This window comes from Anopheles stephensi, chromosome 3 (genome assembly GCF_013141755.1).
Source record: "Anopheles stephensi strain Indian chromosome 3, UCI_ANSTEP_V1.0, whole genome shotgun sequence".
Lineage (NCBI taxonomy): Eukaryota > Metazoa > Arthropoda > Insecta > Diptera > Culicidae > Anopheles > Anopheles stephensi.
Window position 1 is genome coordinate 7,067,604 of NC_050203.1, and position 11,989 is coordinate 7,079,592.

At 46.3% G+C, this 11,989-nt stretch overlaps 1 protein-coding gene across 10 annotated transcripts in view; it reads right to left on the minus strand.

The window, feature by feature from the left end:
- LOC118510437 (anion exchange protein 2) overlaps positions 1-11,942 on the minus strand; it is a 28,195-nt gene extending 16,253 nt beyond the window's left edge. For 2 of the 10 annotated variants that reach the window (XM_036052220.1, XM_036052215.1), the window contains exons 1-2: positions 3,785-3,925; positions 3,455-3,671 (exon numbers count right to left, since the gene is read on the minus strand). In XM_036052220.1, the coding sequence (XP_035908113.1) occupies positions 3,455-3,514 (60 nt within the window). In that variant the 5' untranslated portion in view covers positions 3,515-3,671; positions 3,785-3,925. Of the gene's footprint in view, positions 1-70; positions 196-1,309; positions 1,577-3,454; positions 3,672-3,766; positions 3,926-11,672 lie in introns of those variants that run through there. The other 8 variants (XM_036052217.1, XM_036052216.1, XM_036052214.1 and 5 more) reach the window with 8 other exon arrangements.
- Positions 11,943-11,989: the final 47 nt, after the last annotated feature.

An 11,989-nucleotide genomic window follows, 5' to 3' on the forward strand; every position in this document is an offset into this window, starting at 1 on the left:
GGGTAACGGCGAAAGTGATTTGCCCACCCAACGGCTGGCTGCGGGAGAACTTTAAGCTTTAATAACTCACAATCTCACGGTACTGGTCTCGCGCGTTCCAGGATATGGGGCTTCGGAAGGCCCGGTCGGCGGCAGCAATCGTTAGAAAACGGTTCATTGTTTCACTGATGTCACTTTACACTTCTCTTCAAGTCACTTTAAAAGGCTTTGAAGTGACTAGCCTTTTTCGTTGGGGAATTCTTTCCAAAGTTCTTCAAACTTCACCTAGAGTGCGATCTACCGATCTTGCTGACTTCAGCAACGAAACTGAAATGATCGATTGTTGGGACGATGAGCGTAAGGGATCTGATCTGTTTACCGGGTCGCCGAACGAAACGTGACCACCAATCGGATGCATCACGAAATGTTAATTTCGCTAATTGAGCCAACGTTTTACTCCCCTTGGAAGGGAGCGACGAGAGTGAGCGGAAAAAAACCCCGAAAAAAACACAAAAAGCTCCGTTTGTTAGCGCTGATCGTTTGGAGTACATTATTGGTGACGTATTGTTTAGCACCGTGGCACAAACGTGTGGACGCTTTCTGTTAGAGCGCGTACAAAGGCGTGCTCTATGCTGGCGAGTCGAGTGTGCCATCAATTATGAAACCAGGCAATTCCGGTCCGCCGTTTCTTGGAAAGCCAGAGAGAAGGTGTTCTATTTTAAGGAAGACAAACATTGGAATATTTCTAAAAGTGGCCGTCACGAAGAACTGTGTAAATAGTTGCCCCTCCGATGCCTATCTTCAACGGGGCGACAATGACTGTCGTGTTGCAGAACTTCAAGGTTGCCCCGGTTATTTTGCAAAAGGCGTTCCGCTTTGTACTTCCAACAAATTGTTTAACTTTTCGGTAAGAAACATATACATGCATAGAAAGCGAATGCATTTTTGATGCGCCATAATGACTGGCCATACACAACAAACTCACACCCATCGTGGGGTCAGGGTTGCGAGTCCTGCACAGGTGATTCGGCGATGTGCTAGAATCGATCGATAGAGCTTATGGCCAAGGTCAAGTGCAGAAATGATTATCAGTGCCGTACCGGTACCGGGTCTGTGGTACGGTCAAAATAATAATATTGGCACTGTTGAACCATTGCAAGAGAAATAGTAGGGGAGATGAGTGTTTTAAAAGGAACTCCACGTGGCTCGATGGAGACGCCTAGTGCTTCACAGCAAGTTGATTAAAAATTTAAAATCCCTTATCCTTTTTTAACTGATTTTTTTTAGGCTGAAGAGAGTTAAGTTTAATATCCAAAAAATTGCTACATACCAGAAAGCCCATTGCTTTAAGCTTTAAAATAGGAATGATTTTACTCATTTTAGCGGCTATTTCTCTTTGCAACAACAGTTTCACTTAAACGTTTACTTTGTGCACTATCAACTCACAACAACAACAAAATCACATTCGATACGATACGCTTTACAAAACTTTACTTTCCCTGGCATGTTTATGTTATGCCCGTGTGGCTAAACTTCGCATTACACTTGCACCAACCATATCCAATTACACTTATCGGTGGACCTGTGTCCGCTGCGTTCCGTTTCCGGCCGGAGCCATCGAGTACTGACTGGTTGCGGATGCCGGCTAGAAGACACTAGTCTGGGCGCTCGGTACGATAATAGGCGTCCCACCCAACGAGCCTCCACCAATAAAGACAACGACGACGACGACGACAGCACGTGGGAGCGTCCGTTGTCTCGTTACGTGTGGGTTTGTGTGTGTACTGCGAAAGCCTTCTCCTAGTAGCCCTGCCCTTGCTTAAATTAGTTGCCTTACTGGTGAGATGCAACATGGTGTGGCTTCAATCGGAACAAGCAGCGTATTTTAATATAAATGGTAATAATATTACATTTTAATGAAATTCTCAATCACATCCATCAATGTTCGTGAAGATGATTCGCTCGCGGGGTAGTGGCTGAGGGCCCACGAAACGAACCCACCCTGTAACGCGTGAGTCATGGCCGGCAAACCCTTCGGGCGCAGTTTGCATTTACCGCGTTTGCCCCGGGGTAGATCGATTTTCGCGTCGCGGCACCTGACGTATGCAGGCCGGCGCGACGAACGACGCAGCACAAGGCAGAAATCAATCGATATGTAGGTGCATTCCACGCGGCTGAAACGGTGCCACGCAGCTTACGCGTACGCAGCACTTGTTGGAGGTGTAATGTTGTCCATGTCTACTGACGAGAGGCACGCTCGCAAGCATGCTATTCATATGCGATGAGCTAGATGACGCTTTAAAGAAGTGCGAACGAGCGCTGCCGAAGTTCACCGAGCATGCCCCTTATCAAGTGGAAGTTTGCACATCACAATAAACGGTTTGATTAATTTTAGACGCGTGTATAAATCACTCGTAATCATTCCGCGGGTGTTTTTGATTGGCAATTTGCAGCAATTAAATGAGTCAGTTGATTGTTTCGATAAGCCAAAGTAGGATCGCTTTGGACGTTTACGAGAGTCTATAAATTCTTTAGATTTTTAATTTAAAAATTCCATCATGTCTCACTGGCACTGCAATGAAAGCAGCCTTGACATCTAGCCAAACATCTAGAATTTAACAGCATCCAGATAAAAAGGTCTAGAAATAAGTCCCGAAAAAAACACGTCCCACCGCGAGCTAATTTATGTCTCACGTACGTAAAGCAATCCGGTTTCTCAAGAATCTCGCTCTTCAGCAGCTCGTAGAAGCCACAATCAATCAACCTAAACCCTTCTGGCTGACTGGCCGGTTGGGCTCGCGTCTAATAAAAATGACTACCTCTTGCTTATCGGCAGCGGAGCAACTCACGGTTGCGTTGAGCATTACAATGCGTGTGTACGTTTTATTGCACCTTCCGATTATCAAAATTGTCGTCCAAAGCTGTCTCTCACGTTCGCCCTCCCGAAAGTGCGGAGATAATTTAACAAGCAGATGAAAGATAACGCACTACGATACGTTACGATGCCCAATGTAACGCATGTGTGTTACGAAGTTACGAAGGTTAAGTGCATCATAAAAATTGTCGCACAGAGCTGTTGGCTTCATAATGAGTTTTTGCTATAAAGTGCTATAAAAATCTACTTGTACTTCCTACACTGATTGGAAGCGAATGTCCATAGCGCAATTTGATAAAAAATGAACCCAGATGCATAAATTGGAAAGCAAGTCACAAGCGACCACTTATCAAATCGCCGGTGTGCAGTAACATTTTTTGCCAATCCTTTTATCGCTGTGAATCCCACTAGATCGATAAGGGTTTCTCCTTCTTCCTTTTGGCAAACCAAGTTAATTATCAAAAAGTAACCAAAAATCCGTATCTTGGAATTTTCCGGTGAAAGTTACATCAGTCCCCGGCAACACACAGCCTATTTCTGAGCACCTGAGTTCCTATAAATAGCTGTGAGGAATCGCTCTCGCTTTTCAACTTCACTTACCTCCTTGGTGTGGAATCCCAGGAAGGACAGTTTCCGCACATTATTGTCCCGGCGGCTCATGGCTGCGGCTGACACGTCACTGTACACACTCAAACTCTTGCGGCACTAACCAGAAGAAGTTTTTTTAAATTAAGTTACACAATCGAACACAAGCACTGCAACTGAACAATTGTTTTGAATTGCGTTTCACTTTACTTGCACTTTTAAAAATATTTATCTGTAAGGGAATAATGTTATAAGAAAATAGTTAAAACAGTCACTTTAAAACCTTTTCTCCTTAAAAATAACACAAGCCACCGGTAATGCACTCACAGCGGTAACCAAACTCACAGCAGTGAACCGACACTTCACATCCAAAAAGCAAGAATTAGAGCGCGCGCGCCCGACAGACACCAAGAAACAGTACGATCTCGAGCCAGCACGTCGCTGCTACTGACCGCACGTTCTGCTCGCAGGGTAACTTTTGCACATCGCCCGCTGGAACTGATCTTCGCCGCGCCCGGGACTGATAGGGAGTGGGCAGTGGGCCCTCGCCACGCTTCCTCTTTTACGGTCATTACGCAAGAAATCGGGCACACCAGCAGCCCCGACTAGTGTTTTCGATTATCTTCCCGGGCACGAAGTATCTTTTGCCTTGTCTGATAATGAAGGGATGGGGGGTGCTTCTTACGTGCCTGGGAAATTGGTGAGGTTGTGTGTATCAACAGGTTGGGAGCTAATTGGAAGCCGATGTGTTGTACGTGCGAGCCCGGCTTTTTTTTTTTGCTGTGTGTTGACATTAAATTAATAATTTCCCCAAGAAACCCGGAAAGCACAAACACAGCTTCGCTATCTCGCCAAAGCCACAAAGTGAATTAAGATAAGCGAGCATTGAATCACCGTTCAAAGCGAACCTTCCAAGCGCATGGTGGATCTGTTTGATAGGTTTCACTTTTGTCCCAATCTCCCACTATCATCACACACCTCAAAACGAGAGGTTGATCGGCTAGTAAACACGCCTAATCCATCTTGGGATTAGTTGTTAGGGTCTTTTTTCTTCTGTGGAGTGATTTATTTCCTACCGGAAAACATTCCGACAACTGTCCTTGACGGACGCTTGGTAAGGGATCTTATCCGACTCGTTTGCCTAGAACCACCAGCGTTTGTGGCGTTGAAGGCATTGCGTACTCACTCCACAGCTGTGTGACAGCTGTCAAAGCGCCGAGAGAGAAGAGGACAGTAGTGGGCAGCGGGAGTAGTAAACACAGGCACCAACCATCCAATCGTCCGCGGCATCAATCGTTCACCAGCACAATGATGCGTAATCGTACGTATCAATTGAAGTATGATTGATTTCATTTATTGTCATCATCGCGCTGTCCTACGGGCCATTCTTTTTGCTTGGGTTTTCTTCGCCCTGTTTTTTTTGTTGCAAATAAACATTCATTGTTGTACTTGCCCGACAATTGTACATTATTATGTCCACGGGAGTTGAGTGGGGATGCGGGCATCCCTCCGATAACGCACCAATCGTACCTTAAAACGTGCTTCTGGTATTTACTGTTTATTCAGGCACCAGTTCAAAGTAGACCACGTCGAGTGTGCGTTAAATTGACTGCCAGCCCCGCACACCGAAAGGGCAACCGAGAGGTTGTTTGCTAGACTAGTACCGCGCAGTGGCAGACCTCCGGAAGGGAAGAGGTCGTAATCAATTTTTAGATATTTGCGTGAGGCGTTGGAGGATTACAAAATAAATTCAATTACCGTTCGCTTGCTTTGCCTGCTCCTGCAACTCCGGCTACGGAACGGAATAACGGTTTGGCCAGCTTAATCCGAGTTAATGCCACGCGGGGGGGTGGAATTCTTGTGGAAGAGAATGTGTGTGTTTGTCCTGCAAATATTTAGCTGCTCGAGGTCGTTATTTATAAATTCACCAACCGTTTCATCCCGATAGTACCCGGTGGGCAGTGCAAACAACAAAAACAACCCAACTTCCGTGCTGTTAAACAAGCAGCAAAACATGCCTTACACTCTTGACACTGCCGTCACTGTTATCTCGTGGTGGCACGTGACTCTAAAATCAAACCACCAGAAGCCTTACATCAAATAGTCGATTGGTGTTGCTCCGTTGATGATATCGAACGCTGACCGATTCATAAGCACAATGCCCTTTTTTTTTGTGCAACTTCAACTTCCACAAGACACCCGCTTCCTACGGCACACGTCCGTCCTATCGTTACGGTTAGGAGAAGGCTCCAGTGTTCGAACCGGCTATCGGTGTTCGGTATCAGTAGTTGGTAAGATAGAGCGAAAAAAGGCATGGCAACACGGAAGGTTCCTAACCGATAAGGTGCATGATGATTGATCGGTTCTAGATCTTGGAGATACAGACACATAAACCTCAACCCGCGCACTTCCCATCGGGGGGGATTTTTTCTGCGGAGGAATAACAGGTGTCGGTGAGCTTTGTGAGGTTTATTTCGGGTCAAAAACAAAGAACCCAGTAGAGGTGGGTTTTCTCGGTTTGGAGGCTTTATCCAGGAAGAGAGCTATAAAACTATATCAGTAGATCATCAGCTGCCATAAAAGCCTTTTCTGGGGCTAGGGAGAATAGTTTGGTGGAGGATTTAGTTCGGGATAGGAAGGAAGAAAAATATACATAATCCTCCAGATTTTATCTCTCGCTCTAAATGTTTGTTCCCCAACAAAACTGCACTTGCAATTAAGAGGGAAAACAAATGCCCATTTACAAACTTTTGTTTCTGAAGCAAAGAACCACAACAAACATCATGGCCGCCGGGTCTCTTCGCTTCCCCATCAAACGGGCCGCCAACATTGCTTTGGGCCAACACAAGCGGCAGCTAATTTCTTCTCAATGATCCACCCCTTAAGTCAACAGTCAACAGTCGGGCACCGAAGCGACATTAATTTGCCTCAATTAATTTCGTGTTCGCCCGTATTGCGTCATCCGGTGCAAGGAATGTATGGCTCCTAGACGTGTGCGGGGCTGCGGCTTTCCATGAGCGGCTCCTTGCAGCTACGATCGGCACCATCGAGCGATCGGTCGGTAAGATCGAACGAGCTGGAGCCGGTTTTGGACAGAACCGTTCGGTCGGTCGGTTTGATTAAGTTCGGTTGATTATTTGTAATGGAGTTGCGAGCTGCCCCATTCTGGCCGGGCGTTTGATATTGCGTCTCAGCATCCTTGGTGGAGCGATACCTTGAACTACAAACTGGACATTCACTGCTGGAGAAAAACAGCGCGCCCGCGCTGTTTTGTTTTTGCTTCAACACTTATAGCTGAATGGTTTTTTAGGCCCATCATCCAAGAAGCGTCATAATAAATTATAAATTGCCCTTTTTCGTTGTCCAGCGTTAGCACGCGAGATGGCCGATGATGGTTTTGGCTCACTTAAGGTGGTCGCAATAAGTCACCATTTTGTAGTAAGCGGGATACCGGGTTGATGATTTTATTGCAACTCGCGGCAGACGAATATTACAAGCGTGCCGTGCGCTGTGAGCACCCGGGTGGAACGAAGCAAATTGATTGATAGAACTTGCTGAGGGTTTATCGCGTGATTATTAATTACTACAAGATGGCCTTTGCGATTAGACGGCAGAAGCGCACAAGATCTATTTGCTGTCCTACTTGTGGCCATTTTATTGATAATAGATTCGAAGTAATAGCTAAAATATGCTTCAAATAGTTTGTTTGCCTCCCTCCAAAGCATCAACTTCCAAAAAGTCGCCATCATGTGTCAGCCAAAAATTGGAAGGAAAACTCCTACCAGCAAATGAAGCGTGTAATTCCACATTCCACATTCCTCACGGCCTTATTCCCAATAAGCGTGACGTGGCCACTCATACGCTCGTCCCACCGCGAGATGAAAAGGCAGCAGCAGCAGCAGCAGCCCGAGCTAAACGGCTTTGCGTTCGCAACGAAATGGACACTAAGTGGAAATGTCACATACCGCATAAATTAAGCATCCAACGGGCGCCATCCGCACGTTCCACGCCCCCGGGGAGGTATCGTGTGGTGGTGGAAATGGGCCGTGGGTTCGGAAAACCTGAGAAGGGAACAACACACCTGAGAAGGGAGGCCAGGGAGAAGGGAAGAGTGTCTCGAGCGCCGGTAGGAATTGAACAAGTGCAAGTGCATTTTATCGTGGCTTGCACACATCATTGCCGCCACAGCAGTGATAAGACCGTTTGCTTGAGGAGAGGAGCTGGGGGGTGGGAGGGGTGGTCGCGGAACTCGGTGACAGCGACGGGAAGAGTATAGTAACGCACGTGATAACTCATAATGGGCTGATGGATGGATGGCATGATTGGTCACATCGCTGGACATTTAGCAATCATTGTCCACCACCGGGTGAGTGGCGTAGATTGAAAAGTTGGTGGGGACTATTTTACGTTAAAAGGCGATAGGTTTGGGAGGTCATTCAAATTAATAGCTTACAATAACTATCAGAAAATAGAATCACTAGACTATCGGCGGGAATAACGCTGTAGCTTTCTTGGAAGACCCCTCCCGATGCCCTCGTTTGATGATCTATCGTCATTGAAATTGACAGCCTTGAAGCAGGTGTTAATACGACAGTTAATGCCACTGCGAAGCACAATAACAAAATTAGTCGGAATGGGATGATCGATCGTGATTAAACTGTCCAGTTTTTTAAGGCGTTCTGGCACATGATAGGACCGGTCGTAGGACTGATTATCCTACTTTTTTTTATTCGTAACGAATGGCCGTACTGATATTAATAATTCTGCTAAGGAAGACAAAAATGACAGACTTAACTCCTCTCCAGCATATTGTACGAAAAAAGACTATACGATCAATATGGTGATCACTTCTTCGCTTGATGCTCACTACGCTTAGCATGAAAAATTCTCAACCCAATTTTTTTATCTCTTCCCATCACTTATCAATCTAGCTCACCAGCTCGCTGGACACTAAACTTAAACCACCGAGTGGTGCCGTTTTATCGGTCACACACCAGCCCATACCGAGCGTCCCAACCGTCGACGGGGTTGAATGACAATATTATCGCCCAACCGTCACCAAATGCCGTCCGTGACCGTCAATTTCTCGGCCCCGGAGGCCTTACATCTGGGACTGACCGTCAGTTGCGATTCGATGCGCTTTTCGTACCGTCGTAAACAATTGAAGGTTGCCCGCAGCCACTCGGATAGCGCATTTTATTTTATCGCAAACATATTTCATCACAAAACAAAACAAGAAACGGCGTTCTCATCTATCGGGGGAGAAAGAAAAAAACTAGAACTAGAAACCGTTTCGATGACGAACGCAGCCACATCGGAACACATGCGGAAGCAAACAGAACAGAACCGCTCCCTGGTTGAAGTCTTAACTGGCGGCGGCATTTAGCACCAGCATTATCGGTGCTATCTTTTTGGGCGGTTGTTTGTTTGCTGGTTGAATTTGAACGTGAAATCATCATCAGACACACACACACACACTTTACTAAACAAACACGTGAGTTGGCTGAATATTTTAGCAGTGAGTGATTGCAGATGTCAAACATCGTCATTGTGTTCAACTTCGGACGAGCCAACCGATTCACGATGGCACGTGCGGTCGGGGGACAACATATTTCACAGGCGAACAATTGTAGTCTGATTCGGAAACGTTTGCAACATTGTATACGCAACAAAGTCATTTTTCTGTTGTGTGAGAATCGCTGCTGGTAGCGATTGTTTGGTGTCATACGCATGACATGGTACGCATAGTTAGAGCTCTCTGCTTTATGGTCTTCGCTCTTGATCTAGCTCCAATTTTCCCGTAGATCATAGATTCTATTGGCACCCCTTGAGATGGGTCAGTTTCTTCTCCACAAAACCCCAGCGACACAGCGATAAACAAAGCTATTGCGCAAGGTCAAGCGCCTTGCCAACTACCCCACAAGACGCCACAAGGCTGCAGCCCGTTGTTTGTTTTGTTTTGATCACACATCACAGCTTCCCTCCAATAACGGAACAATTTGTCTAATCGACGTCTAAAAGATCGCCATCGTCTTCGGGCATTTTGCCCGTCACCGTCGTCTCACAAGGAGTCGCTGTCAATTGGTCACGCGCACCGATCAATTGATCTGTTAGTGACGACCAATTGACTGTAAATTGCTTTAACCTGAACACATTAATCTCCCCACACACACAGACACACTTTACAGCGCCATATAAAGAGAGTGAGAAGAAAAAAAAAACACTGCTGCCCAAAGATAGTGTCACTCTGCGTTAACGATTTTGCTTGCGTGTGTGTGTGTGTGTGTGTGTATTTTGCGCGAAAAGCGGAAGAATCTACACACGGCCCAGTATTGGCGTACCGGCATCGATTAAAATCAATGAAACAGCAATAAAGCTCAATCTACCCATCACGTTGTCGCGGTCCTGCCCGGCCCATCCGAGGGCAGGAAAATAACTTGCCAAATGCACTCTGCCACCACTGCCCGCGTCCTCTAGTCCCTCCCTTCCCTTAGTCGTTGCTCTCGACGGGAAACGCGTCAACGCATAAATGTTTTGCTTGCTCCGTAAATTGTTGCTGACTCGAGACTGCCCGAGGATCGGATTGCACAATTGCTAGCAACGGAGTCACGTGAGTGAGTTGCCGACTGGTCGGAGATCCTGGAGCGATAAATTGACTCATCAAGAACATAAATCGGTGTATCGATAACTGGCGGCAAAACTGGATGACCGCCAGCCACGTGGCAAAGCAATTTTTGCTCTACAATTTAAAATCAATTCGATACAAATTATCACCGCTTGGTATGATAGTTTGAGTCGTTTTGTTTTGAGCTAGTCATTAGGACTCGCATGACGTTCAAAATCAGTTGAGATCGATTAAAATCATCCGTCATTCGCCTGCAATTAAAATATCATCTCAATCCCTTTACTGGGGGAAGAATAATTCAACGGAGCAACATTCATTTGGCTGACGAAGCGTAGCGCAATTGAGCATCGGAGCTACTGCTGCTGGTACGTAATCACGTTTTTGACCAACATTCGGAACGCCCATGCATGCACGGCGCGTGGTGATACGGGCTTTTGCTTTTAATTTCAGCACCATTAAGCAGATCCTGTTTTGCAAACGGAATCAAAATGTAAACAAAAAACAACAGCCAACACCATCGATCGTTGGTGATCGATGGGCGATTTGTTTCGAGGTTTACGCATGGGAGGCGCGTGACCCTCTTGGTCGTGCCGGAATTCCATTCAGGTGCCAGCACGTCACGGTGGGTGACGGTTTTATTTTTTGCATGCGTTGGTGCAACCCCATTTAAAAGCTTTAGGGCGTATCACCTAACATCGAACAAGACTGTTAGAGAGGGAGCAAACACCTTGCTAGAACAAAGTTCTGTTCGGTGATCTGTTTATAGTTGTCAACGACTTTTCGAAATGATAATTTAATTCAAATTTTAATTGGATTGAACGGTAAACTGAGGCTACGAAATGTGTGGCAAGATCTTTCGCTCGTACGCCATCGTACCATCGCACTTGAACGCATGCCAAATGTAACGCGCTGGAACACATGCTAACATCAATTAAATCTGCTGCCAACGGCGTGCGTCATATTATTCGGCAGGAACTGTGTCTTTGCATTTCCTGGACAAGCGTTTTGCTGGTTTTGCCCCTAAATTATGGCAAACATCCGGCTTACAAAACGCTGCAGGGGCAGCAAATTTCCACCCCCCCCCCCCCCCCTGGGATTAGTCCACACACACAGAGACAGATATTTTACGTTCGAATGCAAATTTCGACTTTGGCTGTCGTGTGTTAAGCTTCTATGCGGAACGCTTCTTCTACTGCAAATTTCTGGGAACGACCAATAAAGCAGTCATTTTTAATAACGTCCCATTCCCACAACAGCAAACAGACGTACAAACTGGGTGCGTTTTGTTTTTTGTTTTGGGCAAATAAAGCGAAACGATCCAATCCAATCGGTCCAAGATAACCTGTTACGCAAGCCGAAGAATGTTTAACTTTCCCGCCATCGTGTGCCCCTGGGACCCGCCGAAAAGCATCGGGGCTGCACTTCTGATAGTGAGCTCATCGGTCCAACGGCGAAAAACGGTCACCTTTTGGACCGTGGCTGTGCGATAGGGGGTCGCCAGACCGATGGGTGATTTAATTTATGGCACACACAAGCCAAACAAAGGCCCCAACGCAAAACAAACACCGGGACCAAACCGTTGGGAAAAAGAAGTGCTCCTCTACCTACCTTTGCGTTCGAGTTCGAGCAGCATACGAATTAGATGCTAAAAAGCCGGCATCGCAGATCAGATTGGCCCGATCAGCTAGGAAGACGGCTACTTTTTAAGGTTATGTTCTTCCGGAACGATTTGTGTGGGAAGCAGTCCATGTGCAGTCCGGCGCACAGTCAAGATAGGTGATTATTAGAACACAAGCAAGCCGTTCTGGGTGGAATAGTGAAATTATACTAAACAAGAGAAAGCGAAATGATAATCACTCGAATGTACACGGTTTGTTGCGCTTTGCAATGGTTTGTTTTGTAAACAATCCGCTTTTGACAGTTGC